The sequence below is a fragment of the Chamaea fasciata genome, unplaced genomic scaffold (assembly GCF_029207755.1).
Source record: "Chamaea fasciata isolate MVZ Bird 193981 ecotype frontalis unplaced genomic scaffold, bChaFas1.0.hap1 SCAF_1, whole genome shotgun sequence".
Lineage (NCBI taxonomy): Eukaryota > Metazoa > Chordata > Aves > Passeriformes > Sylviidae > Chamaea > Chamaea fasciata.
In genome coordinates, this window is record NW_027094086.1 from 71343197 (window position 1) to 71357795 (window position 14599).

Sequence of the window (14599 nt, forward strand, 5' to 3'; positions counted from 1 at the left end):
GGACCAGGACTTGTGAACACGAGGCTGTTCCTGTCTGTCTTCTCGGTCTTCCTGGTTGGGTGACCTGTAGCAGACCCCCACTGTAATGTTGCCTACTTCTGCTCTCCCTTTAAGCCAACCTAAAAGCCCTCAGCTCCTCATCCGTCACCCAGCAGGGGATGCTCTGTGCATTCTTACTAGTCATTGACACACAGGGAATCACACCCTCCTTGTGTCCCCTCTCCTCTCCTTCCTGAAGAGCCAGTATCCTTCCATTCCAACACTCCTGTCACAGGAGCCATCCCACCACATCAGTGTGACAGGATCCTAGGCGCACATCTCTTGTTTACCACCCATGCCCCCAAAGCCAACATACTGCCTAGAGTGGCTGGAATTCCTTTTCCTGCCGGCTTGCAGTCCCCTTTCAGACTCAGAGCATCTCTTTCTGGTATTGGCATCAAACTTGTAGGAGTGGAATGGATTGAGGTTCTGTTCCTCTGGGAACTTTAATTTTGTGAGGGTTGGTGAGAAAACTGCTTGCATTCCAGAGTGCCTTGCCATCACCCTCTGCATCTATCTTGGTATTGCTCAGACTATTCCTGGCTGTGCCACTGGTGCTCTTGTGAGACTACAGCAGTGGGCAGTAGTGGGTTCTGTGAGCTTGGGAGCCTCTTGGTGACATCCCTGCTATGAGCCCCCAGTAAGCAGCGCAGCTCTCAGGAGTGTGTCAGAGGCATACCTCTGTACCTCTCACAAGAGAGCCCCTGCTGCTGTCACCCATCACGTTCTCGTGGTTGCGTTGGCTGTTACAGAGCAGATGGGGCTGCCTGGCTCAGCTCCAGCAGCTCTCCTGATGTGCTGGGTCTTTTCAGTCTGCGGAGCAGAGAAGAGGTTTTGCAGGGGCATGCCTGGCTTCAGGGGAATTCTCTTTCTCCTGCAGATTCATGCTCTTTCAAGCTTCCATTCTTCTGCATTTTGCCTCTCTGTTCTGTGTGGAGTTGGAGTTGTTGGATGGTTGGCCATGGGCTGTGGGGGTTCACTGCAGGCTGAGCTTGGAACCAGCTTTCCAACTCAGCCCCTCTCATGCTACACACACTTCTCACAGTCTGCTGCAACTCAGAGTAGTAAAAGAAATGTTGTGCTGTTGTGGTTAATCGTTACAGTAGCAGTTACAAGGTTCCACATAACAGCTTCTAACCATGAACTAAATCCTATTTTGATTTAACTCATGTTAGATTTCCAGTCATGTCTTTCTGCTATCTCTACATACAATAAGTTTAGAGTATGTTATTGATGTCTGACCTTTAAGTACATTTGTTTTTAACTTCCTTTTAATTTTCCTCTGTTTCCAGGAAGTTGAAGACCACGTGGCATTTTTAATAACTGTTCCAACAGCCCTAGCAATTTTTTTTGCTATATTTATCCTTGTCTGCGTAGAACCTGTATTTAAGAAGCTGCTTCGTATATTTTCTCTGGTGGTCTGGGTATGTCTTGTTGCCATGGGATATCTCTTTATGTGTTTTGGAGGAATCATCTGTCCCTGGGACCAGGTAAGACTGTCATTATTACTAATTTTGCTTCCATTTGGTACATTTTCAAGAACCATTCTATACAAAAGCATGAACATTCATTTTAGTGGGACATCTCACAAAATGTTTTTGTGACTGAGTGGTTGCATGCTGAGACTCCCTCTATCTGTTTTATAAATACCAGAGATGTGCATACTTAAAATACGCTGGGAAATATTAGAAGGATTTTGCTTTTATATTTTTAAGCTCCTTTAATCATGAATACTTGATTCCAATCACCAGCGTCTTTGTAGGGTGAATATTTGATTCTAGTGACCAATTAACATGGCAGAGATGCTTGTTTTGTTCAACACTGCTTATGCTATCTTTTCCAGTTTAAAATATTTGAGCTCTCAGTGTAGGCTTTCTGTGGTCTACAAGGTTCTCATGAGAAAAAGGACTGGGAGTCTCCTTACTTGTCTAGAAAAATGGATGAGTAGAGAAGTGAAGTACCCTTCACATTTTTAAAATTTTGTAATGAAGAAAAAGCAAAATATAATTGCAGCCTAATAGCAGCACTTTTGAAACATCAATAAATGATGTGCAATATCCAGCGCTATGTCTGATCGATTCTTCTGAGTTCTGTCACATTATTTTCTTTTCTTCAAACTGCTCTACATGGGAATATGGCTTATAATATTTTTATAACTCTTCAAAGGGTGGAAAAAATCTTTTAAACATATAAATACATTTTCTGAAGATTTCATGCTGATTCTATGAATTTAACCTTTAAATTGTATTACTTTCTCCAGACTGCCTTCTAAGTCCTTGAGACAGACTTGAAATAAATTCTCTGACTTTTTATTCAGACCTTGCAAAGACTTGGGCAAATACTGAACTTTTAAAACTCTTTAATGTAAATGATTTAAATTTCTGGTGCATGTTGGTAATACTTTAGGAGCCCTTATCTTTGTGGGTGACTTTATATTTTCATTTTCTTGGAAGGTTCTGGGATTAATTTTCTAAGAAACCTCCTACCTGGTTTAGTTTTTTTTTAGGTTTTATATCTTTTCAATAATTTAAATTACCAAACCAGGTCACACTTGCATGTAATACAAAACAATCAGAACATGAAATACTTTTCTCTAGATATGGATTTTACCCTGGGAGTGCTTGTGTCTTTGTGATATCACATCTAGGTAATTCACAAGGTCTTACTTTTTTCATTTGTTTTCCCTGGCATTTGTGTCATGTCATGCTAGAATATTTCAGACTTTCAAGCTTAGATGCAAATATTTAGTTAGCCGTATTATTTATTCATTGTAAATGATACTAGATTTAGTTTTGGTATTTGAAAGCTAGGATGATGATTTTCAAAAGCACATGGACTGAAAGAGATCTAAGAGAGATACTGATGTCTCAGTCTCAGAGTTGTGTTTAGCTTGTGATGATCTGTCCTGCCATGTTTTCCTCTTAGGAAAAATGTAGGCGTTCCCACAGCATGCAGGTGATGTGTCTGGCCCTGTGATGGAAGAAGGACTGTAGAGCTCTGGGAAATGGCATCGTCTTCCTGTAGGTTGCCAGGGCACAGCTCCTCTGATATTCAGTCTTCTCTTTGCTTTGCATGCAAGAGCTGCTTGCAGAAAAGGATATTTGGGATGGAGCTGCCTCTCTTGCTCTGCCAGCAGCAGCCAGCTCTGGGCAGCCGCCTTGCCGAGTGCTTTGAGGGCTCCAACTGAGAGAGTGCAGGGCTTTTCCAGAACACCTGGACCTGGCTGCAAATGTCATTGGCATCTGGCGGGAGAGGGGCTCTGCCAGAGTAGCCCATGGCCACTGCTGAGAGTCCAAGGTCATGTGACTCCTTGTAGTAGGACCCTTCATTTCCCCAAACCTGCTTTTTTTTTTTTTTTTTTCTCCTTTGAGTAGCAGCGCCATTTTGTGGACTGCTTTTGCAGGAGTATTTTTGCCCAGTGTCAGTTAAGAGTAAACTGGAAATATGAGAATTTTTCTGGGAATTTGACACCTTACACAAAAGACTAGTGAAAAGTTTGATGTTTTCAAACATTTGAAAAAGAGATATGAGCAGTAAAATACTGCCTGTGATTATTGACAAGTCCTTTGTTGAAATTTTACATTTTGTGAATTTTTAAACCGTTTTACTTGGCATATTAAAGTGATTTTGTGATTCCTTTATGCTTTTTATGAAAGAAAGGAGGCATGATGTAAAATTTAAATTAATTAGGTTTCAAATATATCTCTGTCAACATTAACTGATTAGAAAATGATGAAAATGAAAGAGTTCATGCACAGTTACTTACCAAATAAGTGCTTTATTTTAATTTACTTCAAGTTTATATATATTTACTTTCATTTACTTGTAATTTACTTCACATTAAAGCCTAACTTGTGTTCTGGTCCAGGAGAGTTTAAAAATGTCCTAACTTTCATATCCCCTGAATCTTAAGCTTGTTAAGAATACGGATTTCTTAATTTTACTAGTAACAATTGAAAGATAGATTTTCTGCATACCACAGTCACTAGCAAGAGCATGTTTTTGTGCCATTTGAGGACAGCCTTTTGAGTGACAACCCCACATCTTCTGAATTTTGGCTTAATGATTTTCTTGTGCCTATTATCTGTTTGCAACTGCTCAATGTAGTTTTTCTCTGTTGCCTTAAAAGAACCTGAGGTGTGAACTTTTGTGTCTTCTGTTTACAATAAAAATACCATTTGAGAGAAATTATTTTGGTTGGGAACCCAATACATATTTAATGCAGAGCAGTTCTTCCTTATCCTGCAGGCACATAGCTCCAATAACCCACAATTGGGAGAGGGCTGGAAATGAAGTGGCTGGTCAGGGCCATTGTTTTGGTTTTTTATTAGAAGCCTGATGTGAAATAAGTGCAAATAGTAATTGGTTTCAGCTATCTTTTTGCTGTCCCTGCAGACTGCTTTTATCAGTCTCCATTTGCTTGACTCTTTGGTTACGGGTACAGCTTTGGAGAAAAGCTTTTATCAGGTGGTTGTCTAGCCACTGTTTGAAGGGGGAGGGCAGTGTGGCTGTGGGCAGTTACTTTGTCCCTTGTGCCAATCTACCAGCTCCGTAATTGCCTGCTGCGCCTGGTCCAAAGGCTGTTATTGTCACTGAGCTGCCTGGGCAGCATCCCTAACCCATCTAGGAGAGCAGCCAGCATATTTGCACCATCAGCCTCAGTAGGTAACTTAGCTCTTTAGTTAGTCCAAACTCCCTTACTCCTCTGTGTCAACAATGAGGAACAGTGAATACATTGAGAGGGAGATGGAGCATGCCTTAGGGAGGCAGTGGGCGGCTTAACATGAAAAAAAAATAAACAGTGATGGTGAAAATCTTTGGTACCTAACAATTTCTTTTTAAAGAAGTATGACAACTGTCCTTTATTGGTGTCAGCCTAAGTTTTTGTGGCATTGAGCCCCTTGTTTTCCTTGGTGGCTTGGGGAACTTGGATCCTTTGTTAGGACCTTCATGGCTACAATTTGCATGAGCCAGAGGGGAGACTAGGCTGCCTCGTAGGAGCCATGAGACACCTGGGTTGGTAGGAAGGAAGTAGAGCAAAGGTAGTCATGCTGAGGCTCAGAGAGAGCCACTGCCTGCTGGCAACTTTCTTCCAAGTCTAAGGTGTGAGCAGTAGTGTTTGAAGGTGTTTTCAGTGAGGAAAGAGCCAAGGGCGATGCTTACTTAGCAAGGTCCGTGAGGAAATCTGTGGATGGTGTGTTGGTAAGGGGCCAGTAATGCAAGGCAGGCAAGCTGAGTAAGGAGAACTGGTGGAAAGGAGTGATGGATTGATTTTGTGGTGTTAGAAATCTTCCTTGCTATAGTATGAAGCACCTTTCCTTTCAAAATGTAAATCTGGTACCTGTCTGTAGAGTTTCATGCCGGGGAATGAATTTAAATCAGTTTTCTCTTGTTTTGCTGACAGTGCAGTTATTGTACAACAGTTGCCTTTCTGTGTCACCCTCTGACATGTCTAATACTTCCTCAGCCTTTTATACGGAGTGTATGTAAATATGACATAGCACTTTGATATCAGTGGGTAAAAAGAGCTCTTAAAGCATGCAGTGGATGATATAAAAAAAGAGTAATTATGCAGCATTATACTAGTCTAATGAATTCTATCATTGCAGGATTTTGGTATTCAATTCTATTTAATCATAAATACGTTCGCACAGTGCAGGCACCAGATGTGTTCCTCCTTCTCTATATTCAGTTACAGCACAGAAATGACTTCAAGTGGAATTTGACACTTATGGTTTTAAAAAAAATATCTAGAGTGATGTGCTTAGAATATATATTTGATTATTTTAGCCTAAATTCTACTTTTTGAGCTGAATTTAAAGCACTTCTTTGTTTTGTTTTAATCTGCTGATATAGAATGGTTTACTTTGGGCCTTGCAGTAGTCCTAGCTTAGGAAGCTTGGGCAAAATTTTATGCCCTAGTATTTATAATTCTCTTCTTTTTGATACTGTCTTAGCACCTGGGGGTATCTGTTGTGGGGTGAGGGCCTGCACAAAGTTTCTGTGGTTGTGGTAATCAGTTCCTGTATTAGGCAGTTTGGTGAAACAGTGAGTCTGCAGAAAAGGCAGACTTGTCATTGCGTGAATTATGTTGGGTCTGATTTCCACACCTTGTCTTATCTAAAGTCAGCCCTGCCCTAAACTAGGAATGTTTTGTGGTTAAGCAGTTTTATATATATATATATATATAGTTAGATATTTGAGGAAAGCAAGGCAGATGTCAATGAAGTCCCTGCAGCACAGGAAAGTGAGGATGAATTGATGCTATGCTGCTTGTCCAGGGTCTGGAGTGTGGGGGAGACTTAACTTTTTTTAAAGTTCAAGATTAATCAGACTCTGAGGAATGAGTATCCTGAACAGGGAACCACCAAATCTTGTAGGAGCATGGTTCAGTACCTTGTGGGTGAATATTCACCTGAAAAAGGACATGAAGAAAACCAGGAGGGTTGTATAAAAGGGAAAGATACTGCCAAGCAGATGATAATCTGCTTTAGGAATAGGTGTGATAGAAAAACAAGAGCCCCCCAGTCCACCAGCATATGCCGTATTTTCAGTTATAATCTTGGAAAGAGAACAGATCATTTTTATCTTAATACTTTTTTTATAGACATATAAAGTCACAGGCTTAACAGCAAGACATTTAAGTGTTTTTATCAAGTCTAGTATGGTTATATCTGTGTAGAAGACAGGAAAAAGATGAATTATTAGACACACCTGCCAGTTATTAAAATCAGTAATACAGTAGATTAATATAGTACAATTATGTGCAAACCCTCGAAATACCAGCTGGCATAACCAATATGCCATTGTTAACCTTTGCTATGTCATGGCAGGGCATTATGAGAGCAGCTGGTGAAAAAAGAACTGATTGCTGTTTTACATAGGGAATGTATTTTTGGAAGAAAAAGATCTGTTTTTATGCCAAATGGGAGACTAGAAGCCCTGCTAAAGGAGATGACCATTATTAAGGTGACTACACAAGTAGGTGAGGGGAGGTGGGTAGGTAGTGTGAATTTAGAGGGCATCAGGCAGGAGGAAGATTTCTAGCTGTATTTCTCAGAGTTCTCTGGAGAATGTTTCCCTTTATTGGTGCTTTTTACTAGTGAAGGGGTGACTGAATGTCACTGCTGTAATGAAATTTGTTGATGGCCCAGTTCAAGGATTCCTAATACAGCAAAAGATCACAATGTTATGGGGAAGAAAAGCTTGACCTCGAGGACTGCAGTAATAGTAGCTAGATGAAATTTAATAATATGAAATATGAGGTGCCTGCGTTTGGGGACCAACAGCAGAAGTTACAGCTACAGACTGAGTTCATCAGTAGAAAAAGAAGCAAGGACAAGCAGAATGAAGAGAGGAAGCATTAGTTGATCACTGGGTCATTTGGACATGTGTCCAGAAAAGACTCGTTTATGATGGCAGCGTATCCAGCTAAAGATGAATCCTTGCCTGGATGACTTTGTAAACTTCTAGTCACCTTTATTCAAAAGATCACCAGGAGAAAGGAGAGTTTTGTGAGAGGAGGTGAGAAGAACTTGACTTGGGTATAGATCTGCAGAGGAGAAGAATGCTGAGAGTGGTGTGACTGCCATCTACAGATAGCCCGTAGTTGCAGACACCAGATTTGAGGAGACGCTATGGAAGACAAAGAATTAGTAACACATACACCTAACACCCACACAAAAATAAAAATCATCTGGTAGTAATGAAAATTAAACTGAAAATTAGAATTTATCCCATAGCCATATGAGCACTTGTTTTGTGGAGGTTAATATCCTCAAGATTAAAAAAATGAGTTGGTTTTAGAGTGGAGTGCTGTCCTTAGCTGAGAGTCAGGCAGTGTCTTCATTCAAAGAGAATGGGCTTCAGTGATTCAGGAGCATTCTTTTGGCTCTTTATTTCTATGGACCACTGAACATCTGGAAAATACGGAGATGTTTTAAATGACAATTTGCTTTGACCTGTGCTTGAAGTTCATCTAAAAGCTGAAGAGCTGCATTTTCTGAATTTTAAAAGTTCATGGCTTTTTGCTATCTGTATATCTTTTGCCCTTTCAGTGTTCTGAAGAAGTAGTCTCAGAATTTAAAACATCTGGAGATAATAATTTTGGTCTATTTTTGATCTCTTTAGGCCTTCATTATAACATTTATGAGAGAGGTTTGATGTAACATAAAATAGAAGAAGCTGGATGTGTCCTGGAACTTACCAAAAGAACCTTATGAAATTCTTTTTCCCCTGCTAGTTTATTTTCCTTGACTCCATTTCTTGAAGTGTGTTATTCATCTTGGAGGGGGCAATTAAGTACAAAGGCTGAACTGATTGTATTTTTCATCAAGATTATTGCATAGTTTACATGCAGTGTGATAATTGTAGTGCAAGTCATGTGAATGAACTTTGCCAAGGCAAATGTACATATTGATGTACAATAGAAATTTAAGACTCAGATAAATATGCATGAACTGAATGTGGCAAGATTTTTCCCTCTGATGGAAAATAACATTTATCAATATGAATATTAATGTTTCAGAGAGTACTGACGATAAGCAATGCTCATTTTAAATATCATCATACTCTTATGTTGCTGAAGTTGAGAGACCAAGTGATAAATGGAAGTGAATAATTTAAGCCTTTCATATTGCTTCTTATGTGCTTAATAATTGATTTGACATCAGGAAATAAACATTTAATAATTTCATAGTACACATATAGTTAACAACTACTTGTATGATGGAACTACCGGAGAACCATTAAAGCAGCTGTCCAGTAGTTTTTGCTAGCAAGTTTAATTTAAGGGAGACATGTAAATATCATTCACTGGAATTGTCTTTTACTCAGAAATGTAACAGTTTGCCTCACTTCCATGAGGAAAGATTTTGGCATGATACTGCATTAGTCTGTTGGTTTAAGCTGTTAGACCTTGCATATCTGCCAGCCATGGAAAAGCTTGTACCTTTACATGGCCATTGCACTTTTTAAAAAATTTTATTTATTTATTTATTTATTTATTTATTTATTTATTTATTTATTTATTTAAAATTGTTAATTGGATGCGGAAAAATCACAGAGCCTGACCTTTGGTCATTTTTTTGCCTTTTGTCTCAAACCTCATTCAGTTTGCTGGTTTCCAGTGCTGTAAAAATTTAGCTAGTGAGCCACTGAAGAAAGAAAAAATAGGTGGAGAAAATGTTTCCTACAAGCCGCATAAGAAGATCTGTTTAGTTGTTTGGGGGTGTTCCCATTTCTGTAGATTTTATTAAGTGTTAGGCACAACTGTGGTGCTAAATAAATGAATCTGAGTATTTGAATTGTCAGAGGACGACTTCTCTTTTAGTCTAGGGAGCAGGTAACAGGATTTTTCCCCATATCCCTGCAGTTTGTAGTATGCTGGCTGTGAAATCCTTTTCATTTCCCTTGTTAGGACCAAATCTACAGTTATGCAGTTACTAGGAAACATTGCTTACCTTAAATTAACTAATATTTGAAAGAAGAGGATATGCTAGTTTGTTGACAAGCAAGGTGCTATGTTTATGGAGTTTTATAAAAGTAAGAGATAAAGAAGTAAAAAAAATACATTTGATATAGTGAGGCTCACTCAAGATAGCTTGCAGGGGATGTGTAAGTTTTATATATTCATTGAAAATAATTAGTAAAAGCTTTGTAAATGAATTTAAAGATACCTCAAATATACAATTGTAATTAGGTCATAGGATGGTGTTATTGCATGATTTCAAGTGTGGTGAAGCTTGGATTTTTAGGAAACATGTATAATTGAATGTAAGTTATGTAAATACACATCAAAAATTATAAGATCATTGAGAACTAGAAAATAGATGTGCTTTCAAGAGATTGTTCGTGTTCATTTAGTGGCTTTTTTTGGTTTATTTTACTGTGTGTTTTTTTTTTTTTTTGTACAGGAGCAGTGTAGCTTGCTTGTTTATTGGGAGATAGCTTTGATGTTTATGTTTGTTTGATTCAGCAATAGATGGTCTAAAAAAACTGGAAGTAGAAATAAAATGGACTGAGATAATGGTCAGTTCTCAGACAACGTTTCAGTGTTAATGAAAGATGATCCCAAAGGTATTTATCTTTTATGATTCTGCCTCCTCTTTAGGTAATGTATGAGACTGATTTGGAAAAGGGCTGAGAACAGGAAGGGCAAGAGGACTTTCAAAAGGCAGGTTTCAAAAGGAGCAGCTTTTCAGAAGGGAGTCACTAACCACTTGGGAGATCCATATCAAGGAGAAGGACACCATCTCCCAGCTTCAGTACTGCAGAAAAGCTTAAGCCTCCTAGGCCAGTGTCACAGGGAAAACCTTTTCAATCTATCAGGGGGAAAAAAACCTCACCCTTTGTCTCACCATATAAATGGATTCACAAGGCTTCAAAAAATAAATTGTGTTTTCATGCAGTGCAGCATCTGCTGTTGTGCAACAATGAACTTTTCTGTTACTACTCCAAGACTTCGTATTGATTTCATAGCTTAAAATAATCTTCCTGTAAAATAACACATTTATCAGTAGTATCAATTTTATTTAATATCTGAAGTTCTTGGATTATATTGTTCTGGCAGATTTACTTTGAACAGTTTAGAACCTGGTTATCTATTAATTATGTTGACTTCTAGATTGCATTTTTCTTATTTGCTTCTTGTACATAGCATTTTAGCTAAGTTATATACGTATATAAATTCTGTATGTTACTTTTCAGGGCATTATTTTGCTTAAACTGGCAAACCTGAATATCTTCTTAAATATTCTGATTTCTGTAACACTTTATTTATATTTGTGAGTATCTTCAATTCCCAAGAACCAAAATGGCAGGTGAAGTGATGACTCAGTAATTGCAGTCACCCTGTCTCGTGTCTTCATGTGGCATTGCACAGCAATTTCTATTTTGTACTCTGCACAGTCTCTTTACACATTAGTGCTTTCTAGATTTCTTCTTTGTTGTAGTATCCTAACTTGAGATGGCCTCTGTAATTTATCAGTTTGCACATTTGTAGCATGAATGTCCTTAATTATTTTATGCTTGTTTTGATTACTTCACAATTCCTTTGTATTCCGTTTTCAGCTCTTCCTTTCATACATTTCCTCCCAAGGTTGCAGCACCTTTTCATATTTACCACAATAGTTGCTTCCTCTCCCACTTACTAATGAAGACAGCTTTTCCTAAATCTATTATTTGTTACCACTCTGTATTTTTGCCTTACAGCAAGCTGTCGTCCTCATAGAAACAGTTCTTGCCTTTTTCAATATGGATGAGTTTTCATGGATAAACTTTTTAGGCATCATTATGACAGTGATAGTGTTGCAAGTTCAGAAATCTGAGGGCTCAATTTGAGATCAGTTATATTCCCCTTGACCACACTTGCAGTTCTGCCTCCTTGCCACCCCCCTGCAGAAAAGGAAAGAAAAAACCTTTGTGGCGAGTTTGTTTGTTTGTTTGTTTGTTTCTTGGTAATATAAGCAAGCAAAATATTTTAGGTTTATCTTCCAGATTCTGTGATTTTTTAATATTTTTGTAATTTTGGAATGAACTGATCCTAAGTAAATGTAATAGTAACTACTGTGTGTATTTTTCTTTATTATGCTATTGTTAGCCTAATCATCTAATAGTTTTTTCAAATAACGTAGTTATGAAGTAAATGGATTCAAAACCTGTCGTGTAAAGAAAGTGAACATCTAAGTAAAATATTAAATATACATATGTCTGAAAACTTCTACTTTCCAAAAGGAACTAAACCAAAAGGTATATTATTGCTAAAAATGGGGCGGAGATTTGAGTAAGTCTTTTTTTTTCCCATGTAAATCCCACTCTGATTATCCTTTATGACTGCATATGTTATCTAATGCTAGTTCCTAACAATGTGCACTTATTATTTACACACCTGTACAAACAAGTATAAATTGGTGCCTTAAATGGCTTTCACATAAAGGAGACTATGGTCTTTGTTAGGTAGATATGGATGCCTTTTATTTTCTTTGCACTAACCTGAATTTTATCACCAGTTATAAACTCATTTAGAAAATCAGTTAGAATTTTCCAACTTTGTTAGGTCTGATGTAGATAAACTGCCAGGTCTACTGGATGACCCAGGGTATTGACTAGAGAAAGAAAGTATGTGGTCTGGATGGCATTAATTTGTGTATTAAATTCCATTAAAATGTTGGCTAGGTGTGCAAAAAAAAAAAAATTGAGAGAGGTCATGTTTCCTTGGTCAGATGAAGACTAGAAAGAAATCTTGGTTGATGACAAAGGGTCAAATGCGGAAAAGTGCAATATAAATAAATGCATGTTACAATGTGTCAGTCATACTTATTTCTGTACTATGATTTCCTTTAGATTAGCCCAAGAGTTCTGTGCTCATTGATGATGTAGGCAGACAGGACATATTTCTCCAGAGAGGCTAGCAAGAGAATAATCCTTCAGAACCCCTAAATTTCTTTTCTCCTCATCTCTCCTTGTTTAGTTTTAATCACATTTCAATAAGTACTGCTTTTCTCAGGCCATGTGAATGTTCCAGGAATGGTGTTTTACAACATTTCAGGGACATGGGGCCACTGAAGCTACAAAAGGAAAATCTTTCTGGATCTGTAGAATTTGCACAGTTTATGTGACACATTATTTAGCTGATGGTTTTGATCACATAGTAGTGATTTCACACAATGTAGAAATGCAGAACAAAACTTTGCCTCCTGTGCTCTTGCAGAGTTTATATTCTCTTTTATTTACCATGCTGAGCAACCACAAATCTTACGGATTTATAAATAAAATTGGATTTACTTAGTAAAATACCAGGTTTCAGTTTTCAGTACTTTTGCTATTTTGTTGTAAATCTTACATGAGGGCTTTCTTGGGTGGTGTTTGGCCTTTCTTTTTCACCTGTGTTATCAAAAGTGAGATTGTGGGGCTGGATGTACCTCTTTGTTCTGGATGGCTGCAGTCTCAGGGAGTGTGGGTGAGGACTGAAGTCAGGACAGATCCCACCACCACTGTGTCTGGCCTCTCCCTCCCGCTGTTTCTGTGGGATGAGACCTGCGCCCATGGGCTGTTCAGTGTGCACGGGCTGAGCATCAGATGCAGTGGAAATGTAGGGACAAAGCCACCCAGAAACGTGGTGAAAGCTGAGCACCTTTGCTTGTGCAGTGTGGAGAGCTGGGCATGCAGACAGAGGAATGGCTCGTGTGAAAGTGGTGCCTATTGGTTTTTTAGCAGATGTTTTTTCACCGTACTCTGGTGTTTTCCTTCCCTCTGGGAGCTGTGAAAGTAGGTCACACAGCCCTGGAAAATAGATGGTTCCTGGGCAGCAGCATGGATGGAGAATGTCTGAAGGGAAAAGTGAAGGAGGGTTGTGTTCAAACTGAAGGAAACGGAGTCCTTAGGTCGGGGTAGGTTAGTAAGCAGATGGTAAATAAAATCCCCGGCTGAGTAGGCATGGAGCAGTGTGCATTTTGTTTGTACAGAAAATAGACTTTCAACCCTGTCATTTGTATACTCAGTGGCAGTGGATAGAAATGGGATGGCAAACAACAAAAGCTATAAAAACTGGAATGATTTTGAAGTATTGAAGGTCAACAGGATTGTGTATTTCAGGCTGCTGTATCTTCCTAATCATACAACTCTACTAAGGTTTCTTGCTGTTAGGAAAATGTCTTCTTGAATACACCACACCACCAAGAACTTTACATAGGAAAATTTATCTTAAATATATTTAAATAAAATTTAACATTTGACATACTAATATAAATATAGCTCCCCAGGTGTTTGAAGAAAATAACACGAGCAAGAGGGGGTGTGTTTTGAATAGAATCATTTTAATGCAGAATATGCATAAGGATGTCATTCTTTTTAGGCATGGTCTGTTGTTGAAGTCATGCAATATGAAGTAATACATTAAAACTTGTCACAATTTTGGAATATATTTTAAAGCAAAGTGATTTCTGGGCAAAAAGAATTTGTCTAAAAATGTTCTTCTTATGAAATGTGTAGCTGAAAATGTTATGTCTTCAATTTCTTACTGGTAATAAAAATGAAATTTTTTGCTTCTCTCGCAGTTTACTTTTCTCCATTCTGTAATACTCAGATTTCAGAAAAAAAAAGGGAGAAAAAAAGTTTTCAAATCTAAAATAATTAGATTTAGTGACTTTTTCACTATCCCTCTAGGTGGTAAAGTATAATAATCAACAATTATAACAATGTAATTGTTGAACTACAGAGTAGCAAAATGAACTCCCAACATTTATTGTTTAAAACTGCAGCACTCTAACCCTTCCTTCATCCTGAGCAATTTTATCCTTAAAATCCTCCAAATGAAGCCACCACCTGAACTGTAAATGCATAGTAAAATACTCAGAGCTGTGTCTATGGAATTAAAATATTACTCCAGTTAAGTTTCTTCTTACAATTAAATAAATTGCTACTTTCAAATCCCATTTCTCAGTTCTCAGACTAGTAATATTTTGCTTATATCATTGTTTTTTTGACTGGAGGTATTGGAGAATTTTTAAGATTGAATTAATTTTACAAAACTTTAATATTTAGGGCTATATATTTTTTACAG

The 14599-nt window shown here is 38.0% G+C and overlaps 1 protein-coding gene across 2 annotated transcripts in view; it reads left to right on the forward strand.

Moving 5' to 3' along the window:
• Nucleotides 1-14599, forward strand: part of ADCY2 (adenylate cyclase 2) — a 207527-nt gene that overhangs the window by 18909 nt on the left and 174019 nt on the right. For both annotated transcript variants that reach the window (XM_066185951.1, XM_066185962.1), the window contains exon 2: nt 1332-1529. In XM_066185951.1, the coding sequence (XP_066042048.1) occupies nt 1332-1529 (198 nt within the window). The remainder of the gene's footprint in view (nt 1-1331; nt 1530-14599) is intronic.